General features: G+C 37.5%; 1 protein-coding gene across 4 annotated transcripts; it reads left to right on the top strand.

Moving 5' to 3' along the window:
* The first annotated feature begins 231 nt into the window (after positions 1-231).
* On the top strand, positions 232-20,791 carry tulp3 (TUB like protein 3). Of its 4 annotated transcripts, none has more exons than XM_030149376.1 (12): positions 232-324; positions 6,632-6,673; positions 9,339-9,390; positions 12,737-12,899; positions 13,128-13,358; positions 15,163-15,296; positions 15,436-15,627; positions 15,753-15,865; positions 16,045-16,162; positions 16,265-16,363; positions 16,569-16,740; positions 18,524-20,791. In XM_030149376.1, the coding sequence occupies exons 1-12, from the start codon at positions 305-307 to the stop codon at positions 18,655-18,657; spliced, it is 1,470 nt and encodes a 489-aa protein (XP_030005236.1). In that variant the 5' UTR covers positions 232-304; the 3' UTR covers positions 18,658-20,791. The 4 variants fall into 4 exon arrangements, with proteins under 4 accessions (XP_030005236.1, XP_030005237.1, XP_030005235.1 ...); XM_030149375.1 differs by lacking the exon at positions 232-324 and adding an exon at positions 4,593-4,686; XM_030149377.1 differs by lacking the exon at positions 6,632-6,673 and having other exon boundaries at positions 290-324.
* Positions 20,792-24,135: the final 3,344 nt, after the last annotated feature.

The raw sequence follows: 24,135 nt of genomic DNA on the forward strand, positions 1-24,135 counted from the left end.
CTTCTGTTAATATGGTTACCTTAACTTGAACCACTTGTATGCAAACAGTGAAAGCATATTTTCTATTCTTATCTTTGTATTTTTTGCCTACACATTCACTTACCGTAGAGTAGAAGGCACAAGACTTCGACACCGTTCTTCAAAATGTCCGCCAATCATCTTTAACCTTGATAAGCTACTGTCCAATGGCAGTGTCCCTTCTTAATGTGTGCCGTAACTAAGGAGTGAGTAACTGAGTTCTCCTCAACCGCGTCCACAAAAAGTACCACGGCACGAGGATCTTCCTTAGCAACCGTGGATAAACATGAGTTACTACAGCATAAGGTAAGCATAAAATATGCTCCTGTGTTGCGCATTAGGGTGAAGTCTGTTTGGGAAGGTGTGAAATAAAAGGCTACCTGGCATGGTTATCGTTTTATACCCGAAAAAAGTTGTGGTTCGCCCACAACTTTTATAAAAGGACCAGTGCACACAGTAAAGGCTGGGCTGAGGCAGCTAACATTAGCTTCTAACGGTAATAAGCTAGCTATAACATTCCACAGCTGGCGTCTCTTTTATTAAGATGACAGTCACCTTTTCTCGCAATTACGCAAGGGATGCGCGTTATTGTCCTGCCATCTCAAGCTTAGCTAGACTCCTAATGTTATCACAAAACAAAATATCTTCAGCGATTGCTTAACGCTATAGCTGAACACCAGAAAGGGAGAAGAAAAGCTCAATAATGTAACCAAAAGTGGCTAACGCGATGTTCAGGCTTTGTTCGATACTGTTCGACATGGCCATAAACCTTCTTACATAGAACTATAATATAACCACTATCCGTGTAGAAACGCAGTGGACTTTGACAGTTGTATGTGACCTCAACACATCTAGTTAATTTTCTGGAAATAAAACTCAGCAATATTCACCACTTAGTTCTATAGTAGCATGTTTATCCTCATTTATTTAAGCCTCTCAAAAGCCGCTTTATTAGAGATTAAAACATCTGGATGTTTTTACCACCTGTTTACTGCGATATCACATACGATGCAATATAGGTAAAAACAATTACAGTCTTGTAATATGTAGATGTGCAGTATGTCAAATGACGTGCATCAAATCACAGCGAGAGAGATCAGGGATCAGAGGAAGCACAGTTCAGAAGAAAAGAGGGCTTTGCATATCATGTTTGAACATGTCTTTGCCTGGCCATGTCGTCGGGCTTTTATAGGCGTTTATTTCTGTCTTTTTTGTTGGTGAATTCCTCATTATCCACACGAGCCACAGTTACAGCTCAAGAAGTACATAATAGGGCAAACCAAAACTTGTTTTTATGTGTGTCATGTAAATTAAAAAAAAATCGATTGTTCTTGGAGCACAAACCTAACAGTTACCATTCGCCTAAAAATGAAATTCCATAGAGGACACTGTCTTCAAACTGCTACTTGGAGCTTTTTTTTGTGATCTCTACGCAGGTCATGGAAACAGGTGTTGAGCATTTGAACAATATATATTTGTGTTTTGTGTGGGTGTGCATGATGGAGGCTACGTTACACAATTTCATCCACTGGAGGTCTGCTGACACATTAGTGAGATGAAATCAAAGCAGTGTCTATCCTTTCCTGTTCAACAGATTTAGTCCCAGTTTGACTGATTAGATTTTAACACTTTGCAGGATTGTTTTATAAAGCAAGGCACGACAATATTCACCAACAGGTGAATCCATAAATTGTACCCGAGGCTAAGAGTTAGTATGGTATGTTATTTTGTTTAGTTATAAACATTTATCAACATGTATAATTATTATTTTACTGGAGTTAAATACCCTACCCAATCATGCCAGTCACATCAGTTTGTGTTTTTCACTAAAGACAGCTGACCACCAGGAGGGAAAGGAAACCTCTTGGCACTGAAAATGTGTCAGTTTAGTAACATGAGCTACAGCAATGTACTCACTCCTGATCGGCTGTGATGCAGACTATTCAAGCAACCCAGTGGGTTTGTGTTAGTTCACAGATGGATGACTCAGCAGTTGTGGCGATAAATGCTTGAAGATGACTCACATATAGGTTCTTGTGCATGCATTAATTGCTACTAGAATTGCAGTTTATGAGACCTCTGTCTCAATGAAGATTTTTCCCAAGACACAGGGTCATCTTAAATATTTACTTTCTTCAACTGTTGACTGTTGAGTCACTAGGCAGAGTGGTGCAGAGAGTAGATACATCTGAGGACTGAGTTTTCACAACAGCTTCTGAAGTGTAATGTGGCAAAATTGCTCACACAAGTACGTAGCAAGAAGCCTATGATTTTCTCTGCTACCCTCTTGAATAGTACTGTAGGGCCAGGACTGGTTTCTTTTACATAACACAACTGAGAAAAAAGGACATGTGTATGTTAATGATGTGTAAATAACTGCAGTGTCAACCTGGAATTGTCCACTGATAGAAAGATAATGATACTTAGCACATCTTGGAGTTATTGGTGTTTACACCATCAGCTAGATCTACACAGCATTTTGTTGATGCAGTCAAAATGGAATCTAGGTACCTAGTGTAATTGTACAGAATATGTCAAGGAATTGCTAATTTTAAAAAGTGTGTCAACATATAGTTTTTTAGGAAGTTATTCAGTTGTCATCATAGTTGAACGCTATAACACTGCCATTATACGTAAAAAAAAAAAAAAAAAAAAAAAAATCCTTCCTAAGCTAAGCAGTTAACCCATTGTTTTTCAACCGTGGGGTCGCCTGGAATTAAAATGGGGTTGCCTGAGATTTCTAGTAATTGATAAAAATAAAAACTTACTAATAAAAAATATATGGTGAGTTGAGAAAGACAATCACAATACATAAAAGACATGACAAACTGAAGCTGAAACTGAAACTGAAGCACCGTGGTACTGTTTATCTTTCAAATGTTCATTGTGGTCAGTTTAAGATGCTGCAGCTCTTTCATAATCTATAGTTTGAGTTACTGTTCAGTATTAATTGTCAGCCTTGTAAATACAAGCTGGACTGACTGTACATATCCTGACCAAGGAAAATAAAAGTTCTCACTTTGTGCAGTAATCTACACCTGACTTTTCTGCCTCCGTCCATAATAATATACGTTATATAGAATAAATGTTATCTAAAATTATTGTTTATTTGCAACATAGTATAGCAAACTATTACATGATCAAAAACAAATTAATGTAACCAAAAAAAGTCTGTGTTCTGAATGTCTGGGGTCACCAGAAATTTGTGATGTAAAAATGGGGTCACGAGCCAGAAAAGGTTGGGAACCACTGAGTTAATCTCTGCAACAGCAAGCATGGCTTGTGGCTGAGTTTTGATTTTCTGTGGCTGTCAAGTGTTTCAAGTACATAGCTATGGCCCATTTGACTTGAATAATCTGCTCTGTTGATCATGCACAGAGAGGCTAAGAGAACATCGCTGACATTTTTAGTCTAATACTTTCCCTGTGCACATTTTTTATGGAAGTTATTATTTGTTATACACCCATTTCCTCTAAAAACCCAGTCAGTATTACAGGAAGTTGGTGGAAAATGTATCATTTACCATAGATAGTGGGATTCTTGTGCCATCTGAAGACTAAGAGTGTCACTTCCAAGGCTGAAATCAGAATGTATCTGCAACCCCAAGGGAAATAGTATTATTATCAGCTCTTGTATCTTATTTCCATGATTTGTTTTGAGCTCAGTAATTACTCCCACTGGTGAATGATTCCCCTGCTTATCATCAGTTGATGTATGTACTGTTTTAGCCCTGTCTCTCAGGATAAACATACACAATTGTACTTTTCCTTTTCTCTGTGCTGTCTTTTGCTCTTGACAGTAGACAAAGAAAAAAAGACTGGGAGGCTCTGGTCTCCTAGCAACAAGAATAAGGTTCCCAATGTCTGTTTTTAGGAAGGTAATCTATAGGTTTTTGTTTATTGAGTTACATTACTGTTCTTTCAATATATTGTTCTGTGACAAAGACAGCAGATTGGAATATCTGACTCATATGCTGCAGACTGTTGCACATACTGTAATCCAGTAATGTTGAGTGAGCATTCATTTTCAGAAGGCATTTGAGATATTTAAAACTCAATAAATGTCCACTGTTGCATATATCTGAGATGCCAGACAGAATATGCTTCTGTGGTTTGATATAGTCAGTGCCTCCAATGAGTCACAGGAAATGAGCTCTCACAAAGTTACTGAAATTCTCTTGCACAGCTAAATGTTGGAACTTAGGTGAAAGGAACTAGTGTAAATGAGTAAGTGAACTGCCTTAATCATCAGACTAAAGACACTCTAGCAGCTTACTTTTGTACTCTCACTGTCTAGTTCTGTTTAAGTATTTTCATTGAAATTCGTTTTGTAGCTTATACTAGTATTTTGGCCTGCCCACCCCTCACTGAATCCTTGTGTGCTGCTTAAAGTGCGAAGTCATGGTAACAGCTCCAGGTCTCTGATCTCAGTCTGCCTCAGCACTGGTAGTTGTCACTCCCCTGGGTGGGACATAGCTACTCTTAGTGACATAATAGAAGATATCTTTAAGCCTGCAGGACCTATTGCTGGGGAAGATTGCATAGTAAGTCAGGGCTTTTTTGTGATACTGTAGATAGGAGAGCCCTGGAGTAGCATTCCTGAAGCAAAATCCATGGACACTGTAAAGAGTGAAGGATCTCAGCCTGTCTACAGTCGCTGGTCATACAGGTAGCTGCACACACAGGCACTTTTACACTGAAATCTTGACTTCAAGCAGTTGTTGATCATCGCTTTTCTTTAACTTCTGCTTTAACGTACGCAACATAGATTTACCTTAATTTTCCAAGCTGTGTTGTTTTTTTAAAGAGTTTTGCACAGTGACCTGTGCCAGGACGGAGGTCAGCACTACTCTTATGTTACTGCCAGTCAGTGCCTCCTCCCTCTGGCCAACTGACTGGTTGACTTGCCGCTGTTCAGAGATGCGTCTCTCGCTCATGTTTCTGCCACCATGTCGTTACTTATTCAGGGCATCAGACTATGTTGTAACCAGAGTTGGCGATTTGCGTCTGCATGTCCATGTTGTTTTATTTGTACCCTGCTTTGCATAACGCCAAAGAAAAGAGGAGGAAAGTGATGCTGAAGGAAAAAAGAGTAGCTGAAAGCAATTGTTGTGATGTACTTGCTTCACTCCACTTGTACTGTAGTTCCCAGCTTTTTGATTGACTAGTATCATTATAGTATTCCTGACACTGATTGCAGTTTTCACATTACACCCATTAGACAGAAAAAATGTCTTAACTCTTCAGGGTAAGTGCAGTGTTTTTCTGAAACATAAGAAGTAAAAAAAAAAAAAAAATTAAACAAAAGTTAAAGGTATTTGAAGTCTAATTTGTGACCATAAATTACATATTTTTTTATATAATAACATGCATTTCAGTACCATTTCTCTCTGGTTTTCTCTCGCAGGTTACTCTTATAATGCTTCTTTTAATTCTATGTCTTTCTTTCACTGAAACTGAATAATGTATGACACAGGTTATTATTCACATTCAGCTTATTAATGTCTTTTTGATGTGGCAGAATGAGAGGTTTTTAGTTAAAAAGAACATTGGATGAAATGACCTTGGTCTGATAATATTATCCCTCTGGTTAATGCCAAGCATTTTTTTAATAGCTTTGATATCATCATCTGAGTGGAAGTCACTGGTCAACTTGTTGTCTTTTATACCATGAAATGACAGTGGGGTTGACAGTACAATTTTGCACATGTAGCACAAGTGAATCTTATTATTCATCCCACGCAAGTCCTTCTGATTTTTAAGAGGTAAACAGGGACAACACACCTCCATCAACCGGGATTGATTTTGTACATTATTCATACTGTGAGTTGTAGAACGTTAATTATTATAATTAATTATTGAAATTATATTCTAATTTATTATATTTTATGTAATGTACTGCATATTGAATATTTGTCTTGCAATAGCCTCTGACCTTACAGTTATTTAATTGAACATTTTGATGTGTAGCAGAACATAAGTTCCAGGCTTCATTGACCTCTCCCTTTGGCAGTGTGTAAATCTTTACTGCACAGTGCTAACATCTCCAGTTACACTTGAGCTTAAGAACTGGCTGAAGGTTTTTAATCAATGCTGGTGGAGGTGTGCTGTTGGTGGAGCTGAAATCTCCATGGTTACCTTGTCCGACACACAAGGAAGGGACAACAGTACCGTGTCCTTCTCTTGTCACCCAAGCTGTGATGGACTAATGAAACATTGATCACTCACAGCTGTCATGAGGCACCCTGTGTGTGTGAGAGTGCATATGTGCATGTTTTCCAAGAACATTTGTGGTCGAGGACATTCTTTCAACACAGCAACATATTGACATGTTTATGATAATACCACAGGGGAGTTGGTGTTCTATTTTCAATTGACTGTGGTTTTCTCAGTATGTTTGGATTGATTTCAGTGTGCTCTCTGTACTTGGATAGCTGTATTGAGCTGTGCTACAATTGCTTCTTTGCTTCCGAGCTATAAAATTGAGGGCATGAATTTTATATTTTATGCTGTTATTTTGCTTTGAACCAGCTGATTAACATATTATTATTGTCTTATTTTTCACCTGTCGTGCTCTGGGTTTCCTTGGTGCCGAATTGCCAATTTCCCTGAAGACCCTCCAGCTCTGCCAGCTTTTCCTCTAACTCAACAGCAAGGTAGACTCCATCCCACATCCAAAACACAGTCTCTTACAAATCTTTGACTATCAAAGTATTTCAGTTGAATAACCTGGCTATTGTAGAATCTTTGCGACTGAATAATAATAAATAATTATAAATCCACTGTAAACCTCAACCCATTGTTTTCCTTGTCTCTAGTCGAATGTTTTTTTTTTTTTAATATTAGGTCTATGTTTAAGTATGTTTGGGTTTATGTTGTGTTTGGGTTCATGTTGAAATTGTGTGTTGTGAGCAAACAAAAACCAAAGCCAAATTCCTTGTATATGTTCACATACTTGGCCAATAAAGCTGATTCTGATTCTCATAGGTAAAAAAACAATGCAAGTGGAAAAACCTACAAGTAGAATTTAAATTGTTTAGGTATAGTAGCTTGGTGGTGTCTTCATTTTGGGATGTTACCAGCAAAGCAATATCTTTGAAGAAGGATATAATTGCTCTCTTAACTGTGACCAAATGTAGCTATGTTTCAGCCACTACCACTGAGTGATATGTCTTCTGTTCATAAGTAAAATTGAATATGTTATTAACACAGTTAAATTACAGTATTCCCACAAATCCTTATCTTTAAGCTTATATACCGTAATAAAAGCCTGCCATAAAGACTGTAAAAACTATGATTTAATGTAATGTTTTTTTATGGCAATACAGTGTTAGGGTTCATTGGGTGCAATGAGATGCCTCAAATTAAAGAAAATTAAGTTTTGCTCCGTTTTCCTCCATGCAGCTCTCACTGTTCAGTTCCCAAGTGTATCATTCACTCATCTCTGTCCTCATCCTCTGAAATCACAGTCCTTGATTTATAATTAAAACTACTACCATCCTCTGCTCTCCAGTTCTTCTCCCTGTCACTAGCACATGTTCTCAGGTGCCTTAATGTCCTCCCACAGGAATCATCTGTTTGAGGGATCCTTGGATAGGGATTTACAAGTGATGAACCGGAGTATTGGTGTGAAAATTAGAACCTTCTATGTAAATTAGAAGATATTGGGTGTTGGGCTTCAGATGATATTACTTATTGTTACACAGTGAGTTTAATAAGAGTAGCCTAATTAAAACACATGTTGGTACGCTTTTGTCATCTTGTGGCGTTGCTCTTCTTTAGGGTCTCCTTTAGAGTTCAACTGATGTCAAATAGCTTAAGAGGTTCTGTATATATCATCACCTACACACTAGAGCTGTGAAAGGATGTAAGTGTCACGCGGGGTGAGGATGAGAAAATCATGTATCAGATAAGCCTAGCTTATGGGGAGATGATGAAGCCTTTTCATCCTATATGCTTAATCCTTTCTATAAAAAGCCTGTTTCCATCCAACTGAGCAGGTGTTATTAAAGATTCACTTGACAAGAAAAGATGGATAAATAAGACATGGAGTTCCACACATTAGATAAATCTGTATTCTTTACTAATATTTGTGTGAGATTTTGGTCTTTTCAAAAGAGCAAGAGAAGCAGAAGTCCTGTGGGTCTTGGTGTCAGGGTCTGTCTGAACAGACTCCTGCTGTTGCCCTTCTCTCTCCTCAGTGTAACTAAGCAACGTGGGCCTCGTCCCCTCTGACAGGTGTCCAGGATAAATGCCCAGAGGACTCTTGACTACCAGGCAGCGTCTCAGCTGGAGCACTGTCCTTTTTACTGTAACTGGTTCTCTATCTTGTCTGCAGTCTTGTTTTTGTCCTTTAGTTTTAGAGTCTTTCATTTTTCACCTATAAATTAATAATGATACAAACAGTGACCTGTGAGTTTGTCATTTCTACACCCTAGAGTTGAAGTTTTTATTTTATAGAAGACAATAAAAGATTCTTGATGTTACTGTAATTTAACAGCATCACCCTCTACTGGTATGATAATGAAAGTATGCTGTCAGTGTTCAGTGTGTTTGACATCACTACCTGCCTTGGCCAAGTGAGAAACAGAGTGAGAAAGCACTGTGCAGCAACACTAATCATTCCATATCTGTTTTTAAAAATTAATTTAGCAGCAACCATAATAGCTCAAATTGTAGGTCTAAGCAAGTACTTTAACATGCCATTAAGGAATAATAACCAAATATTTAATAAAAACAGGAATTTATCATTATTGACAAAGGAACGGAGTGAGGAAAAATATACAGCAGTTATTCAAGGTTTGGAAAAAATACCAAGGAAAGTGAAAATATTTAACATACCACACTTTTCTTAATATAGAAGAGTACATTATACCCAAAAATGAAACTGATATAATTTTTGTTTTAGTTTTGAAAGACACGAATCAGTCTTTGGCGACATATGTGCATTTCTGTATTTAATAGACGTCTTTCTGCTGTTTTTTTTAGAATAAATAATATTCAAAATCATTATAGTATTTGATTATTATGCAATATAAGATTAGGCACAGGCATATATTTTGAACATATTTATTTACACATTGCTATTTACATTTTGAATTTATGCTGTAAACATTCATTTACAACCTGTACTGTTATTAATTTACACTGTATTCTCATATGTTTTCTTATATATCCAGTTGTAATTCCGATAAAAATTAAACAAACCCAGTTTTAGAAACTAGTGAACAAAAATATTGTTTTAGGGAAAAAAGAAATTGACCCTGATATTCACTTTCGCTTGGCCAGGCTCATAAGTGACATTTTTCCTTTTCCTTACAGTGGTATTGAAGATGACAGTGCCAGTCTTATGCAGCAGAAGCTGGAAAAACAGGTAGGAAACTAAACTTTATTTTACAAAAGAACAACACATGCTTCATAGTTAATAGTGTTGCTCATATTTTTATTTTAATATTTATAACATCTTCTGCATATATTGTTTTGTCATTTTCATACTTTCAAAAGGCATGATGTATGACATAAAAACATGCTCTGCTACAGCATGAACTTTCTCATTTACATGTACTTATGGTTTCTACACTGTGTGCTAAGATTTTTGTGTTTTTCTACACTGTGGTTGTTCGGAATAGCAGCTTCAACATCACTGAAGTGATGTTGACATAATTAAATGCTGTTTGCTCAGAAATCTCCTGTTTTCACCTGTAATCCACTTGAAATGTTAATGCTTACTTATTCCCTGAAGTTCATTTGTTTACTTTTATCCTACCTCACATAGTCTGCCCTCTGTCACAAATTTGTTTCTTTTCATCTGTTTCTCCCAAGTCTGTGTGAGATGTTTTATCTCATTTCCAACCTTGCTGCAAAGCTGTGATTCACACAGCCCTGATTTAAGCTGAATGCTGTTCTCCACTATCTGACACGCATTAGGCTAAAAAGAGAAAGGTTGATGAGCTCAAAGACAGAGGATGGTTTAGTGTGCTGGCTTTTGTGCATCCTATGGAGTCTGAATAGCCTCTCTGAAATGTCTTCTGTTCTTACATAATCATGAGGACAAACAAAAACACACGCGTGCATCAATGCCCAGAGGGTGTTAAACAAAGGCAGAAAAATAAACAGTAAGAAGTAAAATAAATAGTGAAGTCAGAATCTACCTTTTTATTTTTAGACTCAGTCTTTGTCCACCTCATATCAAACAATCCAGTGCAAATCAGTCAGACAGTACTAGGACCCTTGTGACTGTGCAGCCCACTTTCACAGCCTCTCCCCTTTTTTTCTTTCTCTCTCTCTTTCCCCTGCTGAAATGCTAATGAGTGCTGATTCAGTTAGCGGTGGTGACTGCACGTACACACACTCAGAAAACACACACACCAGTGGTTAGTATTTGGCTAAGACACAGACCCTTTTCTATCGGAGGACCACACAGTGCAGAGAAGTCTCTCGGTTTATTGATTGTCAAAGGCAAATCCAGATGAGGGATGAAGGACAGGGACGGGAAGACAGAGCCGAGCCCAGCTGGAGTACTGCTACTGAGGGAACAGCAAAGCTTCATTTGACATCAACACAAAAGGGATCACACTTGGTTTTTCCATAGAGAGACTTGATACATTTGGGTTTTACTTGTTCAGGATGTCAATTGAACGGGTTGGTATCTAGTATTTTTCTAATTTCTTCTTTGTTTGTGTGAGCAATAAGTGATACAGGTATAAGACTGTTGTTTACATGTTGTATCATTAATCTGTATTCCTGAGAGACAAAAAAGAAAACTTAGTGATCTCTGACTGAAAATATTCAACTTGAAACATTATGTATTCTGTCCATTTTTTTAATCTATTGTCAGTATTATCATTGCCAGATTTTTTTTCAAAGCGTATCATTTTATAAAAAAGTTTCTCTGTCTTAAAATCACTGCACGCTTTATGCTTTTGTTCACTTCTGTCCATGTTTCGGCTGGCACAGGAAGGACTGTGAAACCCCAAATGAAGTCACATCCTGGTCTGAAAATGCCAAGTAGTTGAGTCTTTACAAATGACTGGAATATTACAATGGATTGTCTTAAAATAGCTAAAAGGAAGGGGAAGGTAAAACACACAGGTCAGACTATGACTGTCTGAACAATTAGTACAGTGAGAAGGTCTGCCACGTACATTGTGATATTTAAAGCTACATCTGATCTTTAATGTTTTTAATGTTTAAATAAGCTTGAACAACACAGAGATCAAATGTTACTCACTACTTTACAATCAGCAGGCTTGTTTTTTTTTTTTTTCATCATAATTGTTCTGTATTCTGATTTTCACATGCTTTTGATTGACTTTGATTATGCTCATTGGGAAAATCCTGCTTAATCTTTTATTTATCGTTTTTATTTATAGTCATTCATCAACATGTAACTCCTGGTCTATTTAAACCTCTTTCACTGAATACAGTCATCATTGGTTGCTTATTATGCTGATGATTAAAAGATTTCAGCATTATTTTACAGCCAGTGGAAAAAAACTGTTAGCTGTGTATCAGACAGGAAGTGGCAGAGATGTACGAGGAGATGTTTTGTCAGAGCTAGCACAATGGCGATGACGTTATGAAAGCCTTTTGGCCTGGCAAATATGAGACAAGTTCACTCAGTCTCTTCCAGCTCACTAAAAGCATCACTAAACAGGACTTGTTGTTGTGCATTTGGTGCACTAATTAATGCGCTTGTGTAAGCCATCAGCTGCTTTGGCCATAGAAAGTAGGGCTGGGGAGAAGTGGGTAACATGACTGGGGTGAGTTTTCTACGCATATTGAAACTGACAAGTCATTGGTCAGTGGTTTATGCGTCACAGCAAGTAGTAGATAAATTGTCACACAGTTTGTGCTCATTCATGATTCTGAGACGATCCTTCCTGATGACATCCTCAGCATTTTGTTGGAAAGTACAACTACAAAGTCAGTATTTGTATTTGCCCAACATTTTTGTGACTAACAGGACCCATTTTTGAAAATGATTATGAAATTCCCAACCCATTTATTTTGTATATATTTTGTTTTGACTTCAATAATTATTATTACTCCTTGGCTGAGGGGTACTGTAATCGTTTTGTCATCCGTCTGTCTGTCTGTCTGCCCATTCAGTGACGTAATTGCATTATTTGAAGAACCATTGACATATCTGCACCAGATTTATGCTGTGGATGCATCTTGGCATGAAGCAGAAACCTATTGAAAATAGATGACCTTGACCTACTTTTTTAAGGTCAAATGGCCTTTTGCAGTTATAATATCTGAGTACTTTCAAATATAAATATGTATGTAATAAATTTTACACAAAGACAATCTAATCTAAGCTATAGGGCAGTAACTTTCAACACAATCTTATACTATATTTGGCCAAGGGGTAGTACATTATGTTTGATTTTGGTTTAGTGTTAGTTAGTCTTTGTGGATAAGTAGTTTTTTTGGGTAACTTGCAAGTTTTAGGTGAGTTTATTTTTAGTTTAGCTGAGCCCTTTGTAGCAACCACTAATAGACAGAGGCTGTAACTCATTGTGTATAAGAATCTAATTACCTCTCACCTTACAGTGTTCTCCAGTTTGTCTAAAAAAATCTAAAATTCATAATATCCCAAAGAAATTGGTTGGATGTGTGTGCAGTGATTTTCTAGTTACATGGTATGAAAGGCATGCACTTTTGTATGTACAGTTGAGCTCCATATTAATTCACGTTTCCTTTTTGGTTCTCAGAGGGCACTGCTAGAACAGAAGCAACGGAGGAAGCGTCAAGAACCTCTGATGGTTCAACCAAACACAGAGACTCGGCCACGACGCTCCAGGGCACGACGAGGTGAAGAGCAGGCCCCTCTGGTGGAGTCGCAGATGAGTATCACCAACGATGCCATTATGGATGGTAAGGCATTTATCTGTCACCTGGACCTTTGTTGCATCATTTTTTATATTTTTGGTCAGGTTACATTACAATCACAATTACCTTATGTCAGACCCAAGATAAGTTGTATTGTAGACGAGTCGCTTTTCATCATATCATAAGTGATGGCAGCTCAGGTACAGACAAACATTACACAACATGTAAAAAATAACTCCAGAGGATATAACTGTCTGTTTTCTTCTGTTCTAGGAATAGACGGCCCTGCAGCTTTCTTGGGTTCAGAGGCCCCTGATCTTGGAACGAAAATCCAAATCCTGTCAGTGAGCCAGTCCCAGCCTCAGTCACAACCTCCGAATCAGCTCCAGTCCCAGCTTCAGTCTCAGCCCCAGTCCCCTGCTGCTGAAGAACCAGAAAGAGATGGAGACACTGAGACACTGATAGAGCCCAAGACAGATATTCATGAATTGCTGCAGAAACAAGGTGAGTGCTGACACTTTTAACACCTGGGCTCATATTATACAGTGTTAAATTTCCGTGGCTGGCATTTGCTCTATGATGAAAGCAAGACTGAAAAATTAGGATATAATGTAGAAAAAAAAAAAATCTGAAAAGACTGATGAAATTTAAAAAAAAATCTTTGGGAAGGGTGTCATATGTTTGTATGTTTTTGTAGATTAAGTTAATATTCCAAAGCACTCCATATTAGCAGATATTGTCAAGCAGTCAGACTTTTTGACATTCCTGGAATTTTATGCAAGCCACCACTGCAGTATGGAATATAGATGCAGACAGTGGGGTGATTGACGGTGACGCAGTAAAAAATGGGTCATTTAATAATAGGCCAGGGCATTGTTAACACTGCAGGATTCATCCACAGTACGGCATCATTATTGCTACTGCTACACACACTCACCAGTCAGTTACCAAGGATTTAGAAAGTTTAAGTATTCCATTCAGGTTCAAAGTACAGTTACTTAAGTAGTTTTGTCTATACTACTGCAGAGGAAGTCAAATTTCTCCTTCCAAAATGCATGCTTTGTAGCCACAAATTGAGGATATTTTCAGAATATTTGCATTTCACAGCCACATGTGTTGCCATTTTGAGTGTGACACAATGCTGTGGTAGCAAATATCACTGTCCCTTCATGTGACATGATGTTACAGCAGCAAATATTATTGTCTCATTCCATAAAGCAAGTCCTTGTCAACCAAGTTTAACAGATGAATGAATCCTCAGAAGTTTGAGCAGGTAATTTCGACTCTTTCTTTGCATATCAAAACCAGCCCCTGAGGAAACAGAAGAAATTAATTTTTGATTCAGTTCCTGTTTGATCAGAATCTGTAATTTTATCTGACAACGAGATTAAATCTTCATATACTGGATGATAATTATCTTTAGAAAGTGGAACTTTTTGTCTTATAACCCCAAATTAGAAATAGTGCAGAACAGAATGGAAAATCCAGAAGAAAAAAGAAAAAAGGATCTTGACTTGTGTTTCATTATCTGGGCAACTTAATTTGTAAACATACATCCATTCCTCATATTCAATTTGCAACAACCTCTAGAAAAAGCTGAAACAGTGGCAATTTATGGCTAAAAACATTAAAGTTAAAAGAGTTAAAATAATAAAAACAAAAAAACAAACAAACAAAAAAAACAATGTCATTTGAAACATGTGACTGTCTTGATTTAGTACAAAACCAGATACCAGACAGATTCATCACTCTGTCAACAAATGAGTAAAACAAATGTAAAAAGGGTCAGGGACAGAGGACAGGTAAGGATCAGTTGACTTCATGGCCATTTGTTCAGGTGAGTGTTTGGCTGATAATCTACATTTTTGACAAAAACACAATTTGTAGATTACTTTTGTAGATGGTTAGAAATAGTAGCTTGGAGTTTTGTGTTCCTTTTCTTGTAGTAGAACAAACATAAAAGAAAATAGTCCTATAAATATTTTGTGCAAAATTCTAAAGCAGGTAATTTAGTTTACATAATGGTGCATGCTGCTGCCATTGCTGAAGTATGGCGTCACCTCTTGGAAATGTATTATCACACATCAAAGGCCAAAGGCTTCTCTCTTACCTGTTGGAGACAATATGCCACCAAAACTGACGACTGTTTGGATTCTTTTCTGTTCAGAAATATGCATAGAGCTGCCTGGGGGATTTACTCGTATTTTTCTTATCTGTCTTGTATGAATTAACTTCACAGCATGAAATTGGTGAGGGGATTCGTGTATCATCAAAGCCCTCTCACCTTTTCCTTTTTGATCCCCGCCAGGGCTGTCTGGCAGTATGAACTTTGATGAAGCCAGTGAGCATGAGGATGATGCAGAGCAAGGACAGACCCGTCCTCTGTCCCCAAACACAGACACCACCAGGCCTGCCTCTGCTGCCAGTGGCAAGGACATTCCAGTGCGTAGTCTAATAAATTCATCCACCATCAAGCTTCTGACGTAATCATGTCAGCACATTGCAGAACTCCTCAACCAATACCAAATATTGTGTAAAATGGCAGTTACATAACAAAAGTTCATGTATTTATTCGACTCAGGAGCTTGTGACCCCAGGATCACCCACAGCAGAGAGCTCTCTAATTGATTTGGCCAATCTTGAGGAGTTTGTCTTGCGTCCAGCTCCACGTGGTGCCACCGTCAAATGCCGAATCACACGGGACAAGAAGGGCATGGACCGCGGCCTTTACCCCACTTATTTCATGCACATGGAGAGAGAGGATGGCAAGAGGGTAAGACTCTAAGCAAGAGAGCTTTAAAGTTCTAGAGCCACACAAAGTATGTTCATATTTACGTAATACCAAAGCATCACCAAACATCAAAAGGTACATTTATCTGTCTTATTTGTTTTTTTCAGGTATTTCTACTGGCAGGAAGGAAGAGGAAGAAGAGTAAAACATCCAACTACCTTATTTCTGTTGATGCCACTGATCTGTCACGAGAGGGAGAGAGCTTCATAGGCAAACTGAGGTAAAATTCACTACATATTCACATCTTGAGCTGTGATTGAAGATCATGATGCAAACACCTGTGTAGTGATGCTAGCAAAAACAGGACTCCAATTCATGTGGCTCAGATTTGAAAAAGGCTACTTTGAATTTTCTTGAATTTGTTTGATAATTTCAATCATCTCTGTGTGATTGGGTCAGGTCCAATCTCATGGGCACCAAATTTACTGTGTATGACAATGGCACCAATCCCTGTAAAAACCCCGGAACACTGCTGGAAGAAAGCAACACGCGACAGGAACTGGCTGCCATCTGCTATGTGAGTAAAAGGCTAAGATGCACGCAAGCAATGTCTTTATTGTGACACTGGATCATTTGAAATATTAAGTCAAACTGTCACCACTTGCGCTCCATTTGGCAGGAAACCAATGTGCTGGGATTCAAAGGACCACGCAAGATGACAGTGATCATCCCAGGCATGAATATGAACTTCGAAAGAGTGCCAGTAAGGCCTCAAAATGTGAGTCTCACCTTCCTGGAATAACATGGTGTTAAAATGACTTTGCCATTCTTTACTCAGGATAGTCTGTAACTATCTTCCATGATCCAAACCAATGTACTACATGTTAAATGCAAAGGCACTTCGTACTTTTTGTTTGTACTCTCTGAATAAGTGTGTCAGCTAAGTTGACGTTGATCTAAATATACGTTTCTATGAATGGCAGGAGCAAGAGAGCCTGTTGAGCAGGTGGCAGAATCACACATTGGACAGCCTGATAGAGCTGCACAACAAGGCCCCTGTGTGGAATGATGACACACAGTCTTATGTGTTGAACTTCCATGGCCGTGTCACTCAGGCTTCAGTGAAGAACTTCCAAATTGTTCACGACAACGATCGTAAGTACTGCTTGTCTGTGGAACTTTTGCCTTTCCTTTTCTGTTTTTTTTTTTTTTTTTTCTCAGTGTTGAATAAAGTACTGGAAAGTCACACTTGAGTAAAGGCACAGGTACCCATACCAAAAAATTACATTGGTAGAAGTTCAAGTTACCGACTGAAATGTTACTCAAGTTAGTCTTTAAGTATCTAGTATATACTGTACTTAAGTATATCAAGTATTCTACAATTAAATTTACTCAAGTAATGAATACAAAAGTACAAGTAAATGTTAAAAACAACCAAAGGCAGTCAGAACTTTGAATATTATAAAGTTTATCCAGGATTTAAAAACATGGTAAAGTAAAAGAGAAGCAGTCAAAATATTAAAAATGATGCCTACATCACACACTTCAAAAACAAGGTTTCAAAAACCTAAACAGCAGTAGGCTACTGCTGGTATTAGAAATGTCAGAATTTAAAAAAAAAAATTACCTATGAAGCTTGTGTGGCACCTCAAAACATGGAGCCTACGTTACACTTTGTAAACAAGGAATCCAAAGTCTAAACTGCTGATATAATACCAACAGGTTGAGTGTGGATCATCGTTTGCACTCGTGCGTTACACAGTTAGGCTCAATGACAAATCAGCTTCCTGACTTTGTTGCAGTCACCAGTAATCTCAGCGGTGAAAACACCAAATGTCCTTTCATTTCTTTTTTGTAACGAGTAATGAGACTGTGCATTAAAAATGTGTGGGAGTAGAAGTATGCAATTGAGTTAGGAAATGTAGTGAAGTAAAAGTGAAAGTAAACAGAATAAAAAATACTCGGTAAAGTACAAAGTCTTCCAAAACATACTTGAGTACAGTAGTGAAGTATTATTACTTCGTTACTATACAACACTGCTTTTTTCATGTAGCTTTTCAATACATGCTACACAACACCATAGACATATTACAGTAAAATGCAGTGTAAAGTGAGTAAACTAATTGTAGATTTACATACAGCATTTAGCATGTCCAAATATGGCTGGAGTCACTGGTGCAACTATCCTTCTTTTCCTCAAAATATTTATCATCAGTGTTTGGACTTGTTCAACTGTGTGAACGCAGCCTGGACAGAAGTCTGTGCTGGTTTGGTAGTTGTGTTTCTCCTTCTGACTAGAGTTGCGACCTTTTGTTTTTACCATGCACTCTATCTTGAACTGCAGCCTTTCAAATTGATGGGTGGTTGGTCATATAGTACCCCTAACTGAAGAGAAACAAGCAAGGAGCTGTGAGCTACAAACTGGGGTAAAAATCAATGGCTGAGATACATATACAGAATGTGCTGTATATTTCCAAAGTTTGTTTCCAAAGAATGTTCATAAAAGTGGAATAACTGACCCCACATGTTGTAAAAGGAAAATACTACCTTTGGGTAAAGAGCTGATTGGGATATATTTACATCATCTGCATCCAATTTGGAATGTTGCTGTATTTTGACTAATATTGGAAAATGCATTCAAATGTGGTATTTGAAACCAGTAAATTAGAACAGCAAAATCATTAAAAAATAAATAAATAAATAAAATGCGTATTTTTGTAAATGTTTGCAAAAGGAAGATAATATATCAGCTTTCTGCATCTCCTCTGGCAGTCCAACTTAAGAGCCAAACCAAAAAAATTATACATTCACAATCCAGCTTCATAGTAGTCCATGTTTTGATGTGTTTCTACGATTTGATTTCATGGTGTGTGTCACTCATTACACAGTTCCCACTCAGACTCACGTACTGTGTTCTTGTCTCTCTATGGTCCTGTAGCTGACTACATTGTCATGCAGTTTGGTAGAGTAGCTGAAGACATCTTCACACTGGACTACAACTACCCCATGTGTGCTCTTCAAGCCTTTGCCATTGGCCTGTCAAGCTTTGACAGCAAGTTGGCCTGCGAATAAGACTTCAGTTTTGCTTCCACACCCTTCCTGTCTCCACTGATATCCTGTCAAACGACTGTTTAAAAGCTGACAGCAACTTCACTTCATCAGGAACCTGTTCACACTGGAGACGAGAAACAAAATGTTGAAGCTGAAATAACAGCCATGGACACTACTCGGAGAATTTGATGATCTACCAGTCCACCCACCAACGCTGTGGACTCCAGTGCTGCAGTTTTTCTCCTGCCATTTTAAAAGGGTTTGTTTATCCAAGTATGCAGTACTTACAGTGTAAGTGTACATGCAGATGTACAAATGTATACAAACTAAAAGGGAAAAGACAAAGTAAAGAACACCATTACCATCTGTGTAAGAGACAAGTGCTTTTTCAGATATTTGGTGCAAGAGCTGATGTTAAATGTATCACACTAATCATTGTTTTAAGAGTGGTTCTATGTATATTCGTCATTGTCTGTTGTTTTTGTTGCCTTTAATTTAGGTTTCACACAGTGTTTTTTTTGTCACGCTAAAGCCTAGTCTTCTAGATTGATAACATACTTGCAGGCATTGGATAAATGCCTTGATATTTTTGGAGTTTTTTACAGTCGTCCACAGCAAACGCAGATGAAACACAACTCAGGCTCCTGAAGTACACTTGAGATTGATTAAAGCCGAGTCGAATTTGGCAAAACAAGAGTTTAAACTCAAGAGCAGAATGTGAGATGTCCTTCTGCAACATGGCCTTTCCTCTGGCGCCCTCCTGAGGCCACATTGGACATTTTCTGTCCCACACCATTAATCTGAATCTTGGCATTAGCATGACCTCAAAATCCTCTTGTTTACATCTTATTATGTAGCTGTGTTGTTCAGTCTGCCATCCCCTTGTAACTAATTCTGAAATCATTCTTTTTATATCATGCTGTTGCCTTGTTCCGTATTATGTACAAAGGTGCATTGTTCAGGACTGAACTGTTTTAGGTTTTTGTGTTTGGGTGATTTTTAATGTGATTGTGATTTTTGTTTATCTTAGTTGACAAGTCAGATTGGAAACAACAGAAAACATAAATGCAGAATTGCACATCTAAAAAGAAACTATAGACATACTGTATATAAAACACTAGATAATGCCTTTGTATTTGATATATTTTCTTTCAACTTTAAAATGATATAAAATACTAATTATCGTCTATTTACATGGAATTGTAAGTATATTCTATACAGAGCTTATATATTGATACAGATTTGTCCAAAACTTCAAATTTTGATGTTTTCAGGAAAAAGTAGGTTAGACTATATAAGAAGACTTTGTCAGCACTCTGTATATAAAGTCTCAGTGGACTTTTGATTAAGTTGAGATAAATCTGGAGCATATCATATACTGTCCATATCACCACTGTCTAAAAGCCTCAAAGGTTTTTCTAACTGCCACCTCACTGCAGGGGAAATGAGGGATAACAGCTTTTTTATCATTATTAAATGTCCCCAATATTTTGTTTACTCATTGAACTGTGATTGTGTTCTATGTGAAAATGAAACTTGTGTATATCCACACATTGAGGGTTACTGTTGCTACAGTCAATGAAATTACATCAGCGTGGCAGTTACTTTAAAGGGTTTACCATGTATCTTTTTAAAACACTGTTTCGGGGCACATTCTGCTAAACACACTATTCACACTATTCTTCTTTGCTGCACAGTGAAGATGCTCCTGTCCGAACCACAGAACACTTGATGTAAACTGTCATCATTTTAAAGACTTTATAATGTGACAAATAACTGTGTGCCAGCAGTTTATGGAAATTCTGTTTTGTCATTTTGTATTATAAAATTTTCAAGAAAGTGTGTAATGGAATTTTGAGAAAAGAGAAAACATGTTAATAGAGAATATTTTTGAAATATTTCATTCTTTAGATACGATAAGTTTTGGTGAAACACATTCCATTGAGACATCTGGTAAAACAATCAGGTATATGGCTGTATTTAACATCAGTGATCAAACTTGTTAATTGTGTTATTATGCTGAACAATGAATGTACATTTAACAGATGTCACCTGGATTGGAACACCTTGGAGAGATAAATGTACTTATTTCCATTGATGTAAAATGATTATACAATCAATATACAGCCGTTTTGAAAATAAAGAACCTAAGGAGTTGAAGGAGATTTACTACACCGAACATCTGCTTCAAACTTCATAACATACATATATTAACATTGTAAATATTTTATGTGGGAAAATAAGACATTTTCTTCAACTGCAGAACAACATGATAAAATTTTATGTCCTACTATAACCAGACACTTTGAACTCATGCCTGCCATTTGTCTTTTCCATTAAATATCGACCTCTGTGGGCAGGTCTGTGTACTTGATAAGGTAGTACAGGTAACACTGGCACTTATCAAAAACCACAAATATGGTTTGCTCACATCATCAGTTTAATCACATCTACCCACACTGACTTTCCCCACCAGGACTTCAGCCAGGAGGTGAAAGTCATCATCATCTGATCTGACTGAGTATGTGTTGGAGAATTAGGCTGAGGTGGTGAAATAGGTTCTATGACCAAAGGACACTCAGTTGACCCCCATACGGGTTGTAATTGTTGAGGCCAGTGTTCTCTGAGGCTTCTTTGCCTGGCCCAGTGAACAGAAGTCCTTCCAGGTTGTTTAGACCTGGTGTGTTGCTTTTGCATGAACACCTTGTGTCTTTAATGATAATGCAGATCCAGTATTTGTGCATTTATCACCGCTAATGAAAAATCTGATCAGTACATTCACTATAGGCTGTCACAGGCTTTTATCATGATACAGTCTATACTATATGTCATACTGTGGATGAGTCAGGGTTCACATTTGGTTCATGCACCAGCACCTGCCTAGCCAAGGTCTTCTTCCTTTCAGTTAGTTTCTGTTAAAATCATAACTGGAAATGCACTCGGAGAGCGCAGACCTCCGCCTAGGGCAGATCTGCCCCCCCCCCCCCCACACACACACACACACATACACACACCCCACCCTGATCACCACCAAAATGTTATCAATTGTTCCTTGTGCCAGTATCAACATTTCCTGAAAATTTCATGAAAATCCATCCATAACTTTTTGAGTTATCTTGCCAACTAACCAACAAACAAACAAACAAACAAACAAACAAACCCTTGCTAAAATATAAGGTAACAAGATATTGTTATAAGCTACGGGCGTATCAAATTGGAGGCTAATCAGAGTCATTTGGAATTTTTTTTATGAATTTTTGAAAATTGCTCAATGATGAGAGATAGGAAAATTTGAGATTTTGTGACCTTGCTGTGACCTTGAACTTTGGCCTACATGGCCCAAAATTTAATGGGTTCATCCCAGGGCCTAGGCCTATCTGTGGGTAACATTTGGTAAAGATGGTTGTAATAGTTTTCCTGTAAAGTTGCTAACAAACAAACAACAAACAACCTGGCGGAGGTAATAAAGAACGTTTCTGACTTTAACCTGAGTGTGTTGCATGTGGGTCCAAATACATAACCCGTTACAGGGATCTGCATGGATTCCTATCCTAGATGTGAGGAGTTAAAATAAAGGATGGAGGGAAGATGTTAATGATGTAATTAAAATATACAGGCCAATGTCTGTTGTGATTAACGTGATTCAGAGAAGTTCAGGATAGTTCAATACATATATCTACTGCACAAAACTGAGTGTGGATGTTTAAATACTATCAAATCAATTTGACTGAAGATCAACAAGTGTTCCCTTTTGTAATGCACATACAAAAAAAATTTATTTTCACGCTCACATTTTCAGTACAACTACTGACTATCAACTCCATTTAAAACCTTTTAAGACCTTTAGTTTTATATAGGTTTCACATCCATACTGGCAAGAAACTACAAAGTTTAGGAAGTACTTTCTGAGTCCAAGTAAACTGAATCACTTGGAGTATAATCATTCCACAAAAAATGAGCAGCACTTTGACAGGATGAACCAGGGGGCTGCAGTGGTGGGGTCCAGAGTCACTGGGGCTGAAGAAAACATGGCAGATTGTCAATGGTCTACAGTAACATACACTGACTGCTGTGCATTCTGCCCCACAACCTGTCCTCCAAAAATCCACAATGGAAGTAAAAGAGCAGCCACAAGTTTAACAGATGAAACCCATCCTGTATGTATGCACTATATGTGATGTGTTCATCACCTACACATGGAAGAACAGAGAACCCATGTATTTGGGTACAATGTCCAGTTAGCGCTAATTCATGTCTCATGTTATCAAATGAAAGAGAGTGTCATAAAATGAACCAATATGCCTACTTCAAAACATTCAGAAGTGACCTAAATATAGTTTCACTTGTTTAATAATGGTCGCCTTAATGTTCCCAATAATGAGTGTTTTTAATGTAGGAATTTAAAACAGTGTGACCAAGCTTTTTCAGAAAATCTGCAACTAGTAAACAGGTACACCTTGGATGCATATTTACCATGCATGTTGCTATGTCCTATTTTTGAGCAAACCTATATGTCATATTATTCACACACCACAGGGTTCATTTTTAAATCTACGCAGCTCCCCAGGTCCTACTTATCCCACACTGAGATAACAACTACTACAAACCGGTAAAATTAACTTACATTTCAACATTCATGTAACACATCCTCTATCTCTGATTACAGACAACACAAGAGTGTGCTCCAAACATTTTCCTGCATGACAAGATCACACTCACTGGTGAAATGTACCTTTTTTTTTTTTTTTTTTTACACGGTACCAGGACCAAGACTAAAAGAACACTTAGCGCATCTGGAGGTGTCACCTGACAAAATTTATGCCAAATCTTCTGCCAATCAACATGAAGAAGACAATAAATGGGATGGTATTTATGTCCAGTTGTCCTGTCTGTATAGGTAACCTGTGTGTGTCAAATGGACAGCAGCTTCAACATCAGGACCACAGAGAAAAGTGAGCTTTTCCACTTTTTACACCTGAGACCTGACTGAACTCAGGCTGCTCCTATTTTAACCCTTTCATGCATGAATTATGAGAACCTTAGTCAAGATTTTTTACCTGGGTGTTTTTATTCCTCTTTAGCCATGAAAATAACAATGCGACTAATGTCTTTTAATGAACCAGTTTTTTTTTTTTTTTTTTTTGGAATTACATAAATGCCCATTAAGCTGGACACCATGTGTTTAAGTTTTGAAGCGAAGAAACACAAATCTAAATTGCACTATCAGAAAGTGATAAACTATGTGAAAACTATGAAATAAAAAACATTTTTATGCAGCTAATCTGATGTTTTCTCACATTTTAACATATTCTAATACTAGGTCTTACTTCATGGAGATAATAATAATAAAAAAAAAAAAGTTTAAGAAAACTGTTAATTACAATCTAAAAACAATTAGCAATTGATTTCCACTCGAACATATCACTGCAGATTAGGTTTATCAAGAACACAAAGTTACAGTAATGGTTTGAATGTCAGTGTATTATGGGATGGTGCTGT

Source organism: Sphaeramia orbicularis, chromosome 12 (genome assembly GCF_902148855.1).
Source record: "Sphaeramia orbicularis chromosome 12, fSphaOr1.1, whole genome shotgun sequence".
Lineage (NCBI taxonomy): Eukaryota > Metazoa > Chordata > Actinopteri > Kurtiformes > Apogonidae > Sphaeramia > Sphaeramia orbicularis.

Bases quoted from the DNA above. Each gene is read 5' to 3' on its own strand.
- tulp3 (XM_030149375.1), top strand. From the start codon at position 4,631: ATGGACACTGTAAAGAGTGAAGGATCTCAGCCTGTCTACAGTCGCTGG. The intron at 9,391-12,736 runs GTAGGAAACTAA...TTTGGTTCTCAG, and splicing joins AGCAGAAGCTGGAAAAACAG to AGGGCACTGCTAGAACAGAA. The intron at 15,866-16,044 runs GTAAAATTCACT...TGATTGGGTCAG, and splicing joins AGCTTCATAGGCAAACTGAG to GTCCAATCTCATGGGCACCA.